The sequence below is a fragment of the Cavia porcellus genome, unplaced genomic scaffold (assembly GCF_034190915.1).
Source record: "Cavia porcellus strain 051 isolate PalLab524CR breed Dunkin Hartley unplaced genomic scaffold, mCavPor4.1 scaffold_8, whole genome shotgun sequence".
NCBI lineage: Eukaryota > Metazoa > Chordata > Mammalia > Rodentia > Caviidae > Cavia > Cavia porcellus.
Genome location: NW_026947491.1, coordinates 43,639,891 through 43,659,408, shown reverse-complemented (window position 1 = coordinate 43,659,408; position 19,518 = coordinate 43,639,891). Strand labels below are relative to the sequence as shown.

Here is a 19,518-nt window from a genome sequence, read left to right as displayed (position 1 = left end):
TTCAGCATTTAATATGTAGATGGTACTCACTTTATTCATTTAAAAAATATTTACTGAGTACCTACTATGTGCCAAGCCCTTGAATTATATCCATAAATAAAATATGTGTACACATTAATACATTGCATGGTTAGCATTTTGGTTCATGATCTGAATAGATACCTAGTTTTCCTCTACCAAGAAAAAGCATAAAGTCTCCAACTTTTGCCTCAAATTCTGAGACCACCTTACAGGACCTTGAAGAGGGCAGAGAGAGAGATGAGTGTGTGTGTGTGTGTGTGTGTGTGTGTGTGTCTGTCTGTCTGTCTGTCTGTCTGTGTCTGTGTGTGTGTCTGTGTGTGTCTGTGTGTGTGTATACAAACACTGTTTACCATGTGCTACTTTAATTGAAACCATATGGTGGATGGATGGGAGCACAAGGCATCCAACTCATCCTTTCCTTTGCAACCAAGCACACTTGGCTCTGAGTACCAAATATCTCTAACTCACGCCTGAGCAAGTCTCTTAACTTCCCTAGGCCTGTGTGTAAAAACATCAGCCTCAAAGGTAATTGTACAAATTACATGAGTTAAAACATGGGAGAATCTCAGGATGGTATCACATATGGAGTAAGATGAACATCAAGAGGTATGAAGTTGGAATATTTATGAAATAGTTTCCTACACTAAAAATATACTTCTTGCATAACTTCAAGAAACAAGAATACACCCTAGAAAAACCCTTTCGCAGATGAAAGAAAAGATATGGAAAAGAACATCCACAGAAGCTCTGTTCATAATCTTGAACTCCAGAAATACCCCTGAGCTTGTCAGAATAGAAAGGTGAAAATGACATAGAACAACTATGGAAAGTAAACTTGGACAAAAGAAACCAAAAAAGAAAAGAAAAGAAAAAGTACAATATGCTTCCATTTGCTTATAGGAAGCTCAAAAACTGGAAAACTGTTGGGCACAGTGGCACATACATGAGATCTCATCCAGCTATTTGGGAGAGTAAGGCAGGAGGATCACAAGTTCAAGGCCAGCCCGAGCAACTTAGTGATATCAATCTCAAAAGAAAAGGGCTAGGAATGAAGTTCAATTAGTAGGAAGTTCCTGAGTTTGATCCCTAGTACTGCAAAAAAAATTTTAAATAAAATAAACAATGGAGTACCAAACAATATATCATTGATGAATATTATATATACTAGTTCTAAAACCATAAAGAAAAACAAAGGATAATTAAACACAAAAATCCAGAAAAGGGGATCACCCCAGGTCAGGAAAGAACAATCAAAATGAGGTACAATACACAATACATACTCCTTAAAAATATGCATGTTCTATTTCCTTCTCCAGGGGATAGATGCACCACCTATACATTCTTCTGTAGGTTGACATATTTTGGTAAAATAATTTTACCATAAAGTTGAAAGTATTAACTTTACACTGCCAGAGCCAAGGCCATAGAGTGGTGGTTCCTTCAACACAACATTTTCACTGAAAAAAAACAGGTTTAATATTCTTTTAGATTTCCAGACATTAGCAGCAAGTAATAATTCCTGGAGTTCACATTTGAATTTCTTTATGTCTTGTTTCAAATTGTTGCTTGCATTTTAAAAGTTGCTTAGCAAGGGCCAACCCTTAATAATTAGCTTGAGTTAGTGCATTGCGATTTTATAAGGACTTCCGCTGGCAGAAAAGGTAAAGTGTGTGTGAGATTCACCTTGACTCAGTGCTCCTGGGGACACCCTGACTGCTGCTTGGCTGGGGACACTGCTGCTCAATTATGGGCAGTGTCCAGGATCGCAGATGAAGGTACAAAGAGCTTCAAAGGTCATGCCCAGCTGCGTGAAACACATAAAGTGACAGCAGATGCCATAGCCTCCTCTGGGACAAGCAGGTGCTGACAGTCTGTGACTCTATGACTGTACTGTCGCAAGGTCCCACTGTGAATGTTTCCACAGACACACTGAGCCCTGCCGTCTAGTTTCCTCCTCCTTGCTCTTCTCCCCTCCCCAACCCTTGCCCTCCCGAGGGCTACTGTGTACCCTCCACCAGGTGCTGTAAGCCCCGGCATTTTACTGCTCTTTTCTCTTGTTTTTGATTAGTTGGTTGTTTTGGGGTTCTCCTGGCATGTTTTCTTTGGTTTGGTTTGCAACACTGGAGGATCGAACCCAGAGGCACTCTGCCTCTGAGCTACGTCGCCAGCCCTTTTTACTTTTTTGAAAAAGGGTCTCACTAAATTTCCCAGGCTGGTCTCAAACTTTCAATTCTCCTTCCTCAGCCTCCTGAGGATTACATGTTTTGCACCCAGCCTTCCTCTTCAATTTAGTGCAAACTTCAGTACTTATGAACCAGTTTTCCTAGGACCTGTTCTACTGGGGTAGAGGTAGGGGTGTTTCATGAGCTAGCAGGACATAGTATAGCTATGAAAGTAGTTACAGTGTACCAGAAGCATATAAGTAGCTAAGCTTGATGACTTCTATCTCCTTCCTTGTTCCACACAACTATCCCCAGAACAGCCCAAAACAGCCTCCCATTGCCCATACCCACACATACCTCATGGGCCCCTTCAGTTCTAACCACCCCGGGCCTCTCGGACTCTGCCCATCTATCCTAAATCCACAAATATCCCCACCTAAACAATTTCTTCTACCCTTTTAAACTTTTCCAGGGATTAAGAAATACAAGAGTTGTCAAAGCTCATAGGTGAGAAAGCAGCACATTTCCTGGCTCCACTGCTTACCACATGGGAGACTTTCAGCAAGTTATTTAACTTCTGAGGGTTTCGATTTTCTTACCTGTAAAATGGGGATAAGAGTACATATTTCATAAAATTAACTTTAAAATAACCATACAATGATGATCATATACTAGGTAACCAATAACAAAGAAATATCCTCTTATCAAAACAAGTTGTATGTTTCCCTATAGAGCTCTAATTATAAAGAGAAAAACATACTCCAGTAATCCAATTTAGCATCACCAACCTGATATTTTGCACTTTCTAGATGGATGCAATAAAAGTTATATACCATCTCTTATGAAGTATTCTGCCCAAAATTTGTAACTTGAAACTAGTCAGGGCCTTAGCCCAGAGCTATCCAAAAGAAATTTATGAGCTGGAAATGCTTTTTATCTGTACCTTCCAATAAAGTAGGCACAAATCACATGTACCAATTGAGGATTTATATGTGGGGAGTGCAACTGAGGAAATAGATATTTTATTTATTTATTTTTAAATAGCCACACATACCTTTTGCCTACCACAATGTACAGCTCAGTTTTATACCTAACTTTCCAGTTTATAGAAAATACAAAGGAGAGAAACACAGGCTAAATCTCATATAATCCATTATTTTAAACCTAGGACAATTGGAATCTTGAATACGGAATGGTTGAGTGGTTCTTCGTAGTTAATGTTAACTTTCTTGTATGTAAAAGTTGTACTATCATTATTCTCCAGAAATGTGGGCTGGGACCAGGGGTTTTAGTTCAGTGGCACAAGTGTCTACCTGGGAAGCACGAGGTCATGACTTTGATCCCCAATACCAGAAAAAAAGAATGTGTGCTGAAGGGGCTGGGGTGTGGCATGTAGCTCAGTGGCAGAACATCTCCCTTCACAAGGTCCAGGTTTCAGATACGAAAAAAGAAAAAAAAATTCAGAAATGTGTGCTAAAGTGTTTAAGGATCACATGCCATGCTCGCTGAAACTACCAAATGCCTGGGCAAATATGATCTAGTTATAACAGCTGTTGAATTTAGAGAGAACGTCTATTGGCCTTTGTTGTAGTATTTCAACTCCTCTCTGTTTGAGATTCTCCTAATGAAAGCTGAAGAAAACGTAAAAGACAAATATCTAACAACCTGCTTATAGCTCTCCTGGTAGGAAACCCCAATGGTTTTCAACACCCCACTGAAGAATCTGTGGTTGGGGAAATTCAGGTTTGTATTTAGCAGCATTTCAGTCACTATGCAGTGGAAACGTCCAGATGTGATTTGTTAACACTCCAGTCTTCCTTGGAAGACACACACACACACCTCACACTCAAAGCACAGGCCCCTTCCCCTGGCGGCCCCTTCACTCCTCTCCTCCCTGCACTCCCTCCCTCATGCCCACGGAGGGCGCATGCCCCGCCAGCAGGCACTTTGAAGATTAAAAGTGCTGAGTCCCCCGAGGGCGACTGGGCTGGCCTGCTGTACAAAGAGGTGGGTGCGGACCACTCCACCATTAAAGCACAGTCAGGAGTTGCTTTGCACAGATCTAACCACGGAAGCCCATAAAGCTCAATTGCCCCAACCCGTCCTCAGAACCAAACCCCTTGACAGTCCAGCATAAATAGGACTGAAGCGCACTAAGGAACACATTGGAGTTTTGGCCAGGACTCCGGATCTCCCATTGTACCCCCAGCAGCTCACGCCTTCACAAGCACCATGACCTGTGGATCTGGATTTGGAAGCCGCGTGTTCAGCTGCGCCTCCGCCTGCGGGCCTCGGCCAGGCCGCTGCTGCATCACCGCCGCCCCCTACCGCGGCATCTCCTGCTACCGCGGCCTCACAGGAGGCTTCGGAAGCCGCAGCGTCTGCGGGGCCTTCCACACAGGCGCCTATGGACGCAGCTTCGGATACCGCTCTGGAGGGGTGTGCGGCCCCAGCCCGCCCTGCATCACCAGCGTGTCGGTCAATGAGAGCCTCCTCACACCCCTCAACCTGGAGATCGACCCCAATGCGCAGTGCGTGAAGCACGAGGAGAAGGAGCAGATCAAGTGCCTCAACAGCAGGTTCGCTGCCTTCATCGACAAGGTGGGTGTCCTGGATCGCACCCTTCATGTGCATCTCCAGGCTTGAGCACTTAAGAAGGGAGTTAGAAATAGAAAGAGCTCTGCCTCGGTGAGACCACACTCGGAGGGAAAAGGCACACGCACACTTGCTCGGGTATTACAGACCCAGAAATACTCCGCAGTAAGGTCAGAGCTTGTGGGGAAAGGGGCAACCGGGCTGGGTGGGACACAAGCTGGAGGGCAGGAAGTCCCCGAGCAATGCAGTGGCTGCTGCTGGAACCAGGGAAACCAGGCAACCCCCTGGCTGAGAGTTGTGTTCCCTGTGAAGGGTAGGGGTGCCTGACCCTCAGTGTAAGCAGGGGAAGGGTCAGGGGAGCTGAGCTATTCACAGATGACCTGTGACCTCCTCTCCCTGGCTCCTGTCCCCACACTCTGGTCTATGATCTGAATCTGGGTACACAGCCTGAGGGGCTCCTACCTCACTGGCTTCAGGGAAGGGGTCTGAACTCTGGGTGGTACCTGACCACTGCCACTTGACACATACCACTTGGCCCTGCCTGCTTGAGCAACTCAGCTCACCTGAGAGCAGCACAGCTACAAGTTGCCTGGAGCCCAGCAGCTGCCTCTGCTTCCTGCCCACTGAGCTCCAGGGCTGGAGTTCCTTTCCCACAGTGACTGCCAGAGCTGGCCTTGAGGCAGCAGGCCCTCCTTGACCTGTCCTTTCCTCTGCTATGAGCAGGTGCGCTTCCTGGAGCAGCAGAACAAGCTGCTGGAGACCAAGCTGCAGTTCTACCAGAACCGTGAGTGCTGCCAGAGCAACCTGGAGCCGCTGTTTGAGGGCTACGTGCAGACGCTGAGGCGGGAGGCCGAGTGTGTGGAGGCCGATGGCGGGAGGCTGGCTGCAGAGCTCAACCACGTGCAGGAGGTGCTGGAGGGCTTCAAGAAGAAGTAAGTGCACATGCTCTGGGTTCTCAGGGGCAGGCTCAGTGGAAGCTCCCTGAGCCCAAGGAGTGTCAGGTCTGTAGTTGAGATTCCTGCATAATCCCACTTCCTCCAAGTCAGCAGTCAGAAACTTAAAGATGGAGGCTGACCTTGTCTACTTACATCAGTTCAGATCACTATTGCTCTCATTCTCCACCTCCCAGAACCGAAAAATTTGTATTTTCTCATCCCTCTCAACCCAGCTCTTAAAGTCCTGACACTGGGTTGGAGTTAGTAGACTAGGGCCAAGCAGTTCACCTGGTCCCTATCTTTAGGCAATCATAGTCCATTGTGAGACAAACATGACATAATCACGCATGTAGATATCCAATTACAAAGTAGCTTAATTCTTTTGGTTCAGGACCACATGGGAATGGGGGGTCCCTACTACCAAAAGTAAAATCAGGGGTGCAAAGAGATTATTCAGGGAAAAAAGGAAAATGGAGACCTATGGGCTTGAAACTGCAGCCCTACCATTCCCAGGCCCTCTCCATAATTTTGGAGGCCATAGGAGCAGGCACAGTTCTACCAATCAGGACCAGCTCCATGGCCAAACCACAGTTGTGCAAACAGGATCTGCTTCTCCCCTCCCCACCTCAGGTATGAAGAAGAAGTTGCACTTCGGGCCACAGCAGAGAACGAGTTTGTAGCTCTGAAGAAGGTGAGTATCCAAAGCCAGCCCACCTCTAGTTCCCCTCGATCCTGCCCCTCTGGCCTGCCACACTGCAACCGAGTCCCCAGGGCGCCCTGGAGGAGCTGGCCTCACAGCACCTTGCCACCCCACACAGGACGTGGACTGCGCCTACCTACGCAAGTCAGACCTGGAAGCCAACTCAGAGGCGCTGCTGCAGGAGATCGACTTCCTGAGGCGACTGTACGAGGAGGTGAGGGGATCACAGCCACGGTGGACACGTGTGTGCTCTGATAGGCCCCCCACTCCGGCCTAAACCCCACAGGCAGGAACCAGGACTCCTGTGAGCCTAGGCTCCAAGTTGGAGGGGAGCAAGAATAGGGAGGAAAGGAATGGAGACCCCAAATGTGATCAGTTCTGTGGGGATAAGAGGACGAGACCTTCAGGACAGCTGTGCCTGGAGAAGCCATCCTGTGTCCTCCCCAAAGCTTTGGATGCAGCAAAGGTTTCCAAAGCACAAGAGAAGCTTGGCCCTCTGGCAGCCAATAATCCTGCTTGATATGGTTGAGTACATTTACAGGTCCCCACAGTCAGCCTTCCCCTGGGGAGCACCCAAGACATGTGAGCCCTGGGAAGTAACTTAAGTTCACCTACACCTGATAGTTCCAGAAGCATGGAGAAGTGGAAGTTGCTGGAGACGTATTTATACAGAAAGTTATTTCATCGGGGGGGGGAGGTTTAGCTCCAAACCTGGGAGGTGGGCTTCAGAGCAGCCAAGGGAGTATAGGTACTGGAGGGTGGGGAAGAGCCCACGTAACTTGGTTGTCCTTCCTCTCTGCCTCCTCCTGCAGGAGATCCGAGTTCTCCAGGCCCACATCTCAGACACCTCAGTCGTCGTGAAGATGGACAACAGCCGGGATCTGAACATGGACTGCGTTGTGGCTGAGATCAAGGCTCAGTATGATGACATTGCTACCCGCAGCCGGGCAGAGGCCGAGTCCTGGTACCGCACCAGGGTGAGTAGCTCAGAACATCTATTTCATAGACTTGTTAATAAAGAGATGTGATGTATCTATCAGGAAAGTCTAGGATTCTGATCTCTAAGGATGCTAAGGAAAAGGCAGACAACTTGCACATTGGAGTGGCAAGGCTGTCATGTGGTTGCACAAGCTAAGCAGAGCACAACTTCCATAGTTTTCAGTGGTGTCCTGAACATGCAGATAGTTAATCCTTTCTGTGTTTCATGAGGTTCTCTGTTCTCCTTAGTGTGAAGAGATCAAGGCTACAGTGATCCGGCATGGGGAGACCCTGCGCCGCACCAGGGAAGAGATTAATGAGCTGAATCGTATCATCCAGAGGCTGACAGCTGAGATTGAGAATGCCAAGTGCCAGGTATGGCCCACCCAGTGTCACTCAGTCCTATCTAAACCCCATATTTGTTCTCCAGCCCATTTGCTGGAACTGGAGCTCTTGCTTGTAGTCACTCAGGGCAAGGCTTGGTTTCTGGGTAGTTTCTTACTGGGTGGCTGAGACTGGACACATTCAGGTAACGAACTTGAAAATTCATGAAACATAACCCACCTCGTTCTTTCTTGGGCCCCCAGAACACCAAGCTGGAGACTGCAGTGACCGAGTCTGAGCAGCAGGGTGAGGCGACCCTCAACGATGCCAAGTGCAAGCTGGCCGGGCTGGAGGAGGCCCTGCAGAAGGCCAAGCAGGACATGGCCTGCCTGCTCAAGGAGTACCAGGAGGTGATGAACTCCAAGCTGGGCCTGGACATCGAGATCGCCACCTACAGGCGCCTGCTGGAGGGCGAGGAGCAGAGGTGTGGCCCAACCCAGGGTGCTCTGAGCCCCTCTACCCAATCCCATCCTTGACACAAATCCCACTCTTGCCTTTGGTTGAACAGTGTCTACAAAGTAGACAAGTCTACTTTTATCACTTTGTGTGGGGAGTTTTAGTAGTGGGCAGTATGCTTCTTCAGAACTTTGGTTCCTAATTCCTTAATTATTGCGCTCCCAATGACTTTGGGGAAATCTATTTGCAACTCAGGACTGCAAACTAATTTCTTTTCTTTTTTCCACTTTCAGGCTATGTGAAGGTGTTGGTGCCGTGAATGTCTGTGAGTATTGGGAACTCAGTATGGACAGACTTACTTCTGTAATGGAGGTAGCATCTGGAAAGCACATTCTTAGTGAGAGTCCAACATAAAAGGATGGGTTGGTATTACAGCAGGAGGAATCTGTAGCTAGACCAAAAAAAAAAAAAAAAAAAAAAAAAAGGAAAGAAATCACAGCTTTGGAGCTGATGAATGAGAAATCTTCAGCTGTAGATGCCCTGACTTTAATCTCACTACTCAGGGATTGGGCTGGGGTGGTCCTTAAGGAAGTAGATGATTTGCTCCCCTACCTCCAATTTTGACTCCCCTTCCTGGCCCACAGGTGTCAGCAGCTCCCGAGGCGGGGTCGTCTGTGGTGACCTGTGCGTATCCGGCTCCCGGCCAGTGGCAGGCAGTGTCTGCAGTGCCCCTTGCACTGGAAACGTGGCGGTGAGCACCGGCCTGTGTGCACCCTGCAACTCCGGTGCATCTTGCAGAGTGGGCTCCTGTGGCATCAGTTCCTTAGGTGTAGGCTCCTGCACCAGCAGCTGCAGGAAGTGTTAGGCCCCCAGCTCCAGCCCAGGCCTAGGTCTCCACATGTCTAGCTCAACCAGCCCAACCCAGGGGCCTGCATCAAGGGCGTAGGATTTCCATGTGATCCTTGCTCCTGGGCTTTTGCTGCACTGAGATGGACTACTCCAGAAGTCACCTTGGAGCCCACAGGAAGACGACTTGGGCCTCCAGGACCAGGGCCAGGGCCCTCTCCTGAGCTAACATGGGCTCAGTAGTTAGAGCCCCAAGCCTTTCCCCCTTCCTCCTCTGCTTTCTTCATTCCTGCTTTGCTTCATGATTCCAATAAATCAATGTAGCTAGCCCTGGGCCTTGTCTGTGTCTCTGTTAACCTCCTCAGGGGCCAGAATATGAGAGTGTTCCTCAAAATCACAGGGAACAAAAAGAAGTTCAAGTCTGGGACCTCCAGGATGGTTCTCTGTCCCTTGGTATACAGCATTCATATTGAGCCAAGGTTTATGGAGGGGCCCCTACATGATGCAACTTTATCCACATGACCTTAATAATTTTATCCATGCAACCTTAACAATACATGTTGCAGATGAAAGAACCAGAGGTGTATGTAGTCATTGGCTCTCTCACTGTGGTTTGAATCCTGTATGTGTCTCATTTCACCAGACCATAGCTGCCTCCCAGAAAATAGCCTGGGCACATCTGTAAACTGATGGATAATGAGTATTAAACTCACCCATCACTCAAAGCTTAAGGAAACATTACTCATTGGTTGCTTTGGTGGAGAAGACTCACATCTGAGTAATTTATTGGGATTCTTTAAGGAGTGATTATATGAATATTATCTAAAGTTTCAAAAAGCCTTTGTCATGGCTTTTTTCCCAATAGCGTCCCTTTAAGGCTTGGAAACCTGCCACTGCTGATGCATTGCCTCAAAGACAGAAAACAGCACTCAGCCAAAAAGCACAAAGCTTCAAGCACAGTCTGGAGCCAGGCTGCCTGAGTCCAAAGCTGGGCTCTATTTCTTCCCAGCTGAGTGAATCTGAGCAACATCCTTACCCTTTCTGAGCAACATCCTTACCCTTTCTGAGCCTGTTTCCACATCTCTAAAACAAGGACGATAAAGGGAACCCACCTCAAGGCCAATGGGAGGATTAATTTCACATATGTAAAATAGTATTAGCACAAAAAAAATCACCATCTGCATTTATCATTAGCATTTTTCTTCTGCAATGTAAAGTAGACATGTCTTTGGGAACCAGGGCCAGCCTTTTAGTATATCTTTATCCATGATCAGAAATGCAAGTACAGAGGGAATCACCATTTCTACAGGATCATTGTATTCGTTCTTACAGGGAAGTACTCACATAGCACTGACCAGGCCATTACAGCAGGAGGAATCTCTAATCTTTCAATCCCAGGCCTACAAAATGTAACATAAGTGGAAGCCCCCAAAAGAGCACCAGAAATAATTAAGAGTGTTGAGAGTGGTCTGAAGTGAATCCTATAGGGGGTAGAATCAAGCCAAGTTTCTCAGTTATGTCTGATAGAATTATGAGCCAGACAGCATGCTGGCAAGTTCTGGAATGTGCAGTTGTTCCAGCCAGCCCTCTATGCTGCAACACCACATAGCTGACAAGCAGGGTCTATGTCCAGAGTCCAATCCTGAAGCCCAAACACCAGATCCAACCTTCATCCTTCATCCTTTCCCAGTGCAGAAGCAGCTGAAACTCCAGTCCTGGTGGACTTCCCGCCTAGGCCAGCGGAGTCCTTCATGCCTGTTTTTCTGGTCTCATCATCCCTGCTGGGTCTTCATGGCCTCCAGGACTTGCTGCACCCTCCCACCTTCCCCAAGCTCTGCCTTTCTCCTCCTTCCCACTCCAGCTACACAGCATTTAACTCCCTCATAATTCCACTCCTGGACAAACTGGACAGAGGAGCAAAGGTGAACCCATCAAACACAGCGCCCACATCAAGATGGGTGATGAAAATGGAACTCCTTACTGTATAGCCCTTAGCAGGTCACCTCCCCAGTATACTTAGTAATGGAATGAAATATTTGGACTACATGGCTGCTAAGGTACTTTACCAACTTAAAGATCTATTCTTTGTAAGAGAGGTGGGACAAAATCAGGAGCTGGAAAGGAACGGGGAGCACAGGGTCCTGCTTGCAACTGTGCTATGCAGATACATGTTGTCTTGTATATTTGCCCATTTTTCGTAACTCATGTCTGCAGGTGCCTGTGTGTGGGCACAGAAGAGGATGATTGCTTCCCAGGACATGCACATCCCAGGCAGCTGTGTGGAAGCATATGTGCATGTGTGACTTGAGGTTTCTTTCCATACACAGGATTATACATGGGGGTGTGTGTATGTGTGTTAAGGAAAGGGATTAGTGGGCACGTGTAGGTGTGAGTATAGTGTGAATATGTAAATGGGCCCAGGTGTGCTAGTGTGGCAAGAGTTATAGGAGAAAACCAGGGCTAAGTGGGAGTAAGAATGGGTCAGTGCTACTGGATGTCATTCTGGGAGGTGCTTTCTGTCCTTGTTGCTCTAACCCTTGAGCTCACCTACCTACTGTCACTGTACCACCAGAATGGACAGAGGGAGGTCAGCTGCTCTTAAACTTTGTACAGCATTTTTAAGAGCTGTTCTAAATGTTTCCAAAGGGCTGTGATATAGTTCAGTGAAGAGAACTTGCTTAGCAAGTCTCTGTCTTTGATCCCCAGCGAGCCCCCAAAAAACAAACTTCCAAAGAACTTCAGTAAGTGAAATGTATTATATTGACAACTATGTTTTAAGCACTTTTCATGCAGCAATATCTTTTGTTCTCAAGCAATCTTATAATTGCTACTATTCTATTTTACAGATAAACTTTAGTTCACAGTTTAGATATAGGGAAAATGACTCTACCATTTAGATCTGGGATATGATCTGGAGTGGGACGGAACCCTGAAACACATGAAGAGTTTGGTCAAGGTTCTCACATAGACACCACAAAAGACTTTCAAGGGGCTATTTAGGGTGAGACATGCTAATGGTAAAGAAGTAAGGCTCAGGATACCCCAAAACACACAGATCTCCCTGGACAATAAAACCTCAACCTCTCGTATCTACTTATACAGGAGGCTCAAGAGCTTGATGAGAAAGTCACTGCTGTCAGGGTCACAAATACAATTGTAAACAGATAAGTTAGCATCTTACATGTTGAGTGCTTTAAAGTATGAGGCAGGCATGCGGAGTCAACACAAGGCTGGGCCCCTGTAGTTCCCTGATGCTAAGAAACAATGACTAAACTGGTGACAGTTCTCTTCTCTTCAAAAGTCACCTCTACTCACTGAGTAAGCCAAAAGGCTGGTGAATGATTCTTCATAAAAACATCCAGCATTCTCTTCCACCTCAGACTGGAATGTGGCCCATGGCCAGGGTATGCTTTTAGAGAATAGATCCCCAAACACAAACATTGCTGCTGATCCAAGTGACCCTGACCCAGGAAGAGGCTTTAACATGACCCTAAAGCCCTAGGGACTTCCTGGTAAGTTTGAGTTTAAGGTTTGGGGGGCTGGGGATTTAGCTCAGTGGCATAAGTGCCTGCCTTGCAAGCAGGCAGTCGTGAGTTCAATCTCCAGTACTGATAAAAAGGAAAAAGACAAAAAAAAAAGGAGTTTAAGGTTTGGAAAGGAAAAAGTTAGGGAGTTGATCCTCTGTGGCGCATGGGGTGCAGAACGCACCCCATAAAGGCTGCCTACAAGTCGTCAGTGCTGTTTCTATCTGTACTTCCCACAAATTCCCTTAGCTGAATTGCTCATTGCAGCAGGACCTGGAAAAATGGGCCTTGAAAGCCATAAAATTTTACTATTTCCTAGCAAAATGCAAGGGACACACAGCTGGGCTCCAGCATCTGGCAGAGGTCAGATCTGCTTTCAGGCAGCTGTTTGGCCTGGGAATGTCAGCAAGAATACCAGCATCATTGGTGTGGGTCAGCGTTGACCACATGAGGATGATATGATCCCAGCAGGGCCATGGGCCCTCCCCCTCACCTGTGTGGTCACTTACCAGCCAAGTTTCGGCCCCATTCCTTTTGCATGAGACAGTTTTGTTTATCCAGGAAAGGGGCCTTTTGGATACTTGTTCTCCAGGTAAGAATGCAGGAAAACACGGTACACACTCCAGCACTTAATACCTTAAAAGGTAAAGCCAAGGCCTCTGGCTAATGACGCACCTTAGCCCTACCCAGGAACCTGGAAGCCAGGAACAATTGCTCCCAACATGCAGCGATGTTGTAATCCTCTGTGCAGCAAAAATGTATGAGCTCACTGAGCAGAAGCTGCACTGCAGCCTATGTGGTCAGGAAAGCGTAAGGAAAGAGCCTAGAAACAGTCTTGCTCTGGTTACCCCACCCTCGGATATCCTATCTAATGCCCCAAAGTCCAGTGGCCTTGTAGAAACTCAGGCCAAATTCCCCTTAGATTTGGAAGCAGAGACACCCATGCTTCCCTTGTAATGACACGTGCCCTCCCTGCCCACCATCAGATCACCTGCTAGCCTAGAACACACGCTGGGTGCCCAATTGTGCTCATTGTCCCATTGCCAACTGGCAATGGCAATTTCTTCAGCACCTGTCCTCAAGTGCCCTGTCAGGGAAGCAGAAGGCACTGATCTGCTCTCTCCTCTTCCTTGTCTGTCCCTTGTTCACAGCCCACCTCCCCATCCAGGGAGTCATCGCCAGGCAGTAAAATCTAGGGGGCCTCCTCACAGTTGTGTCCTCAGCACTAGCACTACACAGGACACTGCGAGGCCATTCAAAAAGTATCTGTACAGTGATGAAAAAAATGAATGAATGAATGAAGCCTGAGGCTTTTCTGCCAGAAAACCTGGCTGTAAACCCATGCTAGATCCCTTGTCTAAATTTTCCCAGGGTCCTCTGACTTGCCCTCCCAGATCTAAAAATCCTACTTGTACAGGTATCAAGCCGCCAAAAGCTTAAGTCACACAGGACCCCACCACCAGGGGAAGGTTGCTTTCTGGTATTGCTCCTGCCAGTGGGGCCACCTCAAGGGGTCCCTGCTGTGGGAATGGTCTCTGGAATTCAGAGTCAAACACACTGGCCACTGGGTCACAGCAGAACTTTTTATTGCAAAGAAGGAGTGCCTGGAAAGAAGGGGTGGGTTGATTCAGAGGGCAGGGTCTTGGGTCCCAGGAAGCCACAGACCCTGCCCATCCAGTGGCACCAGTGCCCAGGCTGTCTGCTCTGGGTCAGGTCTCACCATTGTGTAAGCTATGGTTCAAGACTTTACACCCTGGGATGTGGGTAAGAGGGAGAGGGCTAGCTCCACGGGAGAGGTATCTGAGACAAGAGGTCAAGGCTTTGTGGTAGAAACTGGGGCTCCAGAAAGCAGTCAGCATCCCTGGAAGCCGCTCAATCCTTCAGCGCGGCCCAGAGAGCTGCAGAGCACGCAGCCGCCGCCAGGAGCGCTCGTGTCCAGGATAGCCGAGCTGGCGCGAGCAGGCATGTGGGGCCAGAGGCCGAGCTGGGAGCTGGGCCTACTGGCCCGGAGCGCTGCGCTGCCCGATGCTGGGCAGAGAGCAGTGTGGGAAAGAGGGAGCCTTCCCATCCCCACCCGGGGCAAAAGACCCGCCTATAGGCCTCTCCAGGGGACAGATAAACAGACTTTCCCTCCCCCAAAACAGGTATGCAAACTGCCCCAAAGGAGCAAAAGCACTTCCCCCTATACACTCAAAGAATCTCCCTCAAGAGCAGAAACATCCCCACAAAAACAAGCTGCACAGACGGACCCATCATAAACACCTTTGCACTCCTAGAAGGGTAAAGGGAGATAATGCATGCACATTGGAAGGGGCTGGTGTATAAGAACCAACCTCCCTACCCCAGGTACAAATGTGTACTTACCCACACTCCCGGCCCCAAATTCCATACTGAGCCTGAGAGGAGGAAAAACAAGCAGGTAAATGACTCTGTCTACTAGGTTTGATAAGTCTCTGTTCTGCAAAACAGATGGCCCTGACCCTGCTGGTCAGGCAGAAATCCTGCCATCCTGCAAGCTCTGTGAGTCCCTCATCCCCAAGTCCTTGCAAAACTTTCATTTCAGTCCCTTCTGCCTCTTTTCAGACAGCTCACTTTGGCTGATGACCTCTTAGAGGAAGAAAAAGGCAAAAAGATCTGCCTTTTGTAACGTAACCCTACCTTGGAAGGTGAGTTCAGGCCATCCAATTTTAGAGGAGACAGCTTGATTATCTGAGGAATGTTGTTCAAGCCCCCCTCCATCAACCTCCCACCATGTTTCTTTGAAGTTGTTATTACCCTGCTCTGAGATTCAGTGTCCTGGTCTATAGTGTGGAACAAACAGTTTCCCCCTCGCAGGCTTTTGTGAGATAATCAGGAGATAAACGATAGAGTGTGCCTGCTGCATGGTGGGTGTTCAGTCCCTCGCCTCTGCTCTGCCTGGGACACCGAGCTCACACTGGTCACCCTTGATGCCCTACTGCTGTCTAGGGTGAAAGCCAGGCCCTACCTGTTCATTTAACACTGCATCACCATACCCGGGGATGAAAGACAGAAGTGAAAAGTGACATTGTTCCCACCAGCTAGGCTTTGGTCCCTATACCTATCTTGATCAACAGGCTGCCCCTGTTTTCTGATTCTGTGAGTGAGTGACTTCATGGCTCACCCCCAGCCAGGTGCCAAAGCTGCTCATTAGCTAAGCATTTTTGTTTAAAGAGCTATAAGATAGTATGGAAAACAGGAGATCAAATCCTGGATACCCAGGTGAGCTCTCCCTACTTCTTCCAGGCTGCAGAGGGCAGTGGCTGCTCTTCACCATCCCCTCCGTCCCCTCCTCACCCATAACCATCAGAAGCACGTCTCACCCCTCACCTGCTTTCCTCCAGTAGCTTGCGGTAGGTGGCGATCTCAAAGTCCAGGCCCAGCTTGACAATCATGAGTTCCTGGTACTCACGCAGCTGTTTTGCAATGTCCTGCTTGGCCCGTTGCAGAGCAGCCTCCAGATAGGCCAGCTTGTCCTTAGCACTGCATGAGGCCTCTTCTGCCTGCAGAGCTGTGAGGTCCCAGGCTCTTTCTGGTTCACAAGACTGGGGTGATGGAAAGACCAAGGACAGAAGGGTCTCCTTGGGTCCTACTCCTCCACCCCAAGGATCCAGGCCTTTCTCAAAGGCCAGAGGAAGAGTGAAGGTATGGAGATTATCTGTGGTTGCAAGGAGTGAGTAGGCCTGTTTCAAAATGTGTTGGTGTATCTAGACCATAGGATTCAAAGTATCCACCCATCCCTCTGCACTCACAGTGGAGATCTGGATCCTGCCTCTGTGATGGCTAAGAAAGAGCCCTTTGCAATTTAACATGATGACACTCCTCATGGGAGCTAGGATCAGAGCAGCATCAAATGTTCCTTGGCAAGTAGTCCTGGGATTAGTGTTTCATAAGGAAATCTAACAGGAAAAATATCTTTTCTCATAGGAGTCTCTGGGAACAATAGTAATAAGAGCAAACAGTTGCTTTGGTGAGATGGGCCTGCTGCTTGGTCCATCAGAGTAACTGCCACTGGCCAGACATGGAACCATAACCGGCCCATCCACCCTCTCTGCCACCAATGTACTTGAACAACCCATCCCCTCCCCCTCAAAGTCATCACATCCCACACGAACCATGAATATCCCTCAAGCCTATAAGACACATGCATCTAAAGGCAGTAAGCCCAGACTGGGAGTAGAAGTCTTTCCCTCTGTGGGAGAGGAGAAGGGATGAGCCAGGGGAGCTTAACATGCAAGAGAAAAGGGCTTGGGAGGGAGAGAGCTCGGGGGAAAGAAAACATCCCTATGAATCTTCTCTTTTCTAAGTTCTAAGGCCTGAGTCACAGATGCAAATGCCTGCAGAATCCCTCCTGGCTGGAAGCATGAAAAAGGCCGAATGTTAGACATATCAGTAGTATCTTGTTCCACAGAAAACTATGCTATCTCCCATTTCCCTGTAATCACAAGGATCTCTACTCTTTTATTCACTGGAGACACAGGCTCAGTCCCTTTGCTCTTCCACACAGATAACAAAGTAAAGTCAATGAGACGATAGAGGTCAAAGGACCCTCTGTCTAGGAGCCAAAGAATGCAATTGGGAGTAAGGAGGACTGCAGCACATCAAGGAGCTGGTATATGAGATGATACAGGAGACAGAGGTTTTTCTTCTTCTCCAGCCAGATGCGAGTCATAGTTTAATATCATCAGATTTTCATATTTTCAAAGAGAACTCAGAAAATTGGAATTCTAGGTGATCTCTTAACAATTTTTGAAGATGGACTCAATTAGTGCTGAGTAAGATGCAAAGAAAACATTTAAAATGTACATATAAAAAGGCAATAACCAAGCAAGCATATATGATCATACGCATTTGCTGCATATTCATCACCCACATAAAATACATATGGCATCCTAGGCAAAGGCAGGCATGATGTACAAATGCAGCCATAATCCTCCTGCACTCAGGCAGTAACAAAAAGAAGCTCCAGAGAGTTTCTATCCAAAGGATTGGGAAGAAGGTCTAGAATATTTGTTATAAATAATGGGGGCCCTCCCACATGGCCATCTGGCACCCCGACTCCCTCACCTCACCTGATCCTTGGTGCCATCCACATCCACCGTCAGCCGCTGGATGGCCTGGTTGAGCCTGTTCAGGTCCTCCTTGCTGTACATGGGGCTCTGTGTGTGTCTCTGCACAGTCGTCTTTATCTCCTCACACTGGGGCAGGGACAGCAGAGCACAGCAGTGGTCAGTGAGGGAAGACAGCGGGCACAGTTCCTGTGCACCAACACCACCACTGGCTTCCACAAGTGGCCATCCTGTGAAATGGGGACCATCCTCCTGTCCGGAGGGCTGCTGGGAGAATGCCATGCATTCTATTGCCAAGCCTCGAGGTGCCACAGGCAGCCTACGCTTGGGAACATGGAGCAGCAAGGCAGGGCAGCAAGCAGCCAGGTGAGCTTTAGGAGTGCTTCCCCCTAGGAGCACAGGAATTAAGCCCTGAGAAATTAGTTATTTCACTTTACCACATATTAGCAAAACTAATACAAAAAGCATTTGATAATATTCAACCATAGTGACTAATTTTAAAAACTTTACAAATCCAAAGAAATGAAGAAAATCACTTAACTTGCTGAATGTCATGAGTCAGAGCCCAGTAACAGAAAGCCAGATAGCAAATCCTTTCCCAAGCCCAAGACCACCAAAGGTGGGTGCTGTCCGCCAGGGATGGAATCAGACGATCTCTTGCCTTCACTTAAAATACAAAAACAGCCTGGGCATGGTGACACCTGCACAAGGCCTGACACTTTTCCAGATCTTTCACTGACACCCTCTCACTAGGGCCATGCAAACCATCTGTGATGTAAACCAGGTGCATGTGACCAGCTCTGTGCTCTTCACAGGCAGGGTGCTCATTCCATCCACTACAGACAAAGGAGAAGGGACCAGAGGGGAATGAGGCACCCTGCTGGTCAGCACTCAGCCAGTAGCATTTGAAGCCCATGTTCACAGCCTGAGGGACAGATAGAGTTACACCCACCCCTTGACCCAGATAGTGGGAACTGTGCCCAGCAGCCCAGAGCAAATCTCTCTGTAGGATAGGTAGAGTAGGAAGAGACTGTAGAACACCACTCCCTCAGTGTCTGCTGCATCCCCACTGCCAGGCCTCCCCTGCTCCACAGCAGCAGACTTGAGCTGGCAGCTCCAGCCGCTCACTCCTGGGCAACAGGCCTCACCATGGTGGCAGCAGCTGCAGTCTCCTCCAAGCCTCTCTCGAGCACTAAAGCCCAGCTCCAGCCCAAGAAGCTCCCAGAAACCTTGCTTGGAGGCTTTCCCTTCCCGAGGCTTTGTGACCTCACCTTGTTACAATCATAGAGTTCTGAATCAGAAGTCTCAGGGGCAGGGGGTGGAAGGAAGCCAAATGTGAACCCAAGTGGGAGAAAGTAAACTGGAGATGCCAGCTCCAAGTCAGTAGGAAACGGGGGTGAGGCTTTGACTCTGAACTGGAGGTGGGGGAGCAAGGACTAGAGGGTACATGCAAAAGAGCATCTGTGACATACATTTAGTGATTTAAATACAAAAATAGGAGAATAAATCCTTGTGGACCCCTCGGTAACAATACCATTCATCCCTCGCCCTGCCAAATCCACAAAGTAACCACTATCCCATTCTCTTGCCTTTCTTTATTATCATGTGTATATCCCCAATCTATTATATATTGTCTACCTTTAAGCTTTACATAAATAGACTTCCAGGAGAACATGGCAGACAGATAACAGCAACTACGGAGGCTCTCTGAAAGACTCGGCTCAGAAGTCAGGAAGGGTGCAGAGTAAGGAGACATAAGCTGGTGGAGATATGCTCTGCTGACTCAGGAATGAACTGGGCTGAGAGAAACCAACTTGGAATGCAGTCCTGGTGCTAGAACAGGAACAGAAAAGCCTCAGTGTGAAGGCAGGAGCCCGCGCCATTGGAAGC

General features: G+C 48.2%; 2 protein-coding genes across 3 annotated transcripts; one reads left to right on the top strand and one right to left on the bottom strand.

Moving 5' to 3' along the window:
* The first annotated feature begins 4,350 nt into the window (after positions 1-4,350).
* LOC100714972 (keratin, type II cuticular Hb1) lies at positions 4,351-9,344 on the top strand. The gene is made up of 9 exons (XM_005006458.3): positions 4,351-4,784; positions 5,502-5,710; positions 6,344-6,404; positions 6,532-6,627; positions 7,226-7,390; positions 7,641-7,766; positions 7,979-8,199; positions 8,465-8,496; positions 8,816-9,344. The coding sequence occupies exons 1-9, from the start codon at positions 4,416-4,418 to the stop codon at positions 9,034-9,036; spliced, it is 1,500 nt and encodes a 499-aa protein (XP_005006515.1). The 5' UTR covers positions 4,351-4,415; the 3' UTR covers positions 9,037-9,344.
* A 4,807-nt stretch (positions 9,345-14,151) lies between these two features.
* Positions 14,152-18,870, bottom strand: LOC134477315 (keratin, type II cuticular Hb1-like). Of its 2 annotated transcripts, XM_063254802.1 has the most exons (4): positions 18,777-18,870; positions 17,632-17,757; positions 15,890-16,104; positions 14,152-14,937 (listed from the first exon to the last, which is right to left on the bottom strand). In XM_063254802.1, the coding sequence occupies exons 1-4, from the start codon at positions 18,777-18,779 to the stop codon at positions 14,814-14,816; spliced, it is 468 nt and encodes a 155-aa protein (XP_063110872.1). In that variant the 5' UTR covers positions 18,780-18,870; the 3' UTR covers positions 14,152-14,813. The 2 variants fall into 2 exon arrangements, with proteins under 2 accessions (XP_063110872.1, XP_063110873.1); XM_063254803.1 differs by lacking the exon at positions 14,152-14,937 and having other exon boundaries at positions 15,886-16,104.
* Positions 18,871-19,518: the final 648 nt, after the last annotated feature.

What these genes read in the sequence shown, in the direction of transcription:
- LOC100714972 (XM_005006458.3), top strand. Translation starts at nt 4,416, where the DNA reads ATGACCTGTGGATCTGGATTTGGAAGCCGCGTGTTCAGCTGCGCCTCC. An exon ending in TCGCTGCCTTCATCGACAAG is followed by an intron (nt 4,785 to 5,501) that starts GTGGGTGTCCTG and finishes TGCTATGAGCAG; the next exon opens with GTGCGCTTCCTGGAGCAGCA. An exon ending in AGTTTGTAGCTCTGAAGAAG is followed by an intron (nt 6,405 to 6,531) that starts GTGAGTATCCAA and finishes CACCCCACACAG; the next exon opens with GACGTGGACTGCGCCTACCT.
- LOC134477315 (XM_063254802.1), bottom strand. An exon ending in TGGATGGCACCAAGGATCAG is followed by an intron (nt 16,105 to 17,631) that starts GTGAGGTGAGGG and finishes CCATCACCCCAG; the next exon opens with TCTTGTGAACCAGAAAGAGC. An exon ending in AAGCTACTGGAGGAAAGCAG is followed by an intron (nt 14,938 to 15,889) that starts GTGAGGGGTGAG and finishes TCCTCCTCTCAG; the next exon opens with GCTCAGTATGGAATTTGGGG.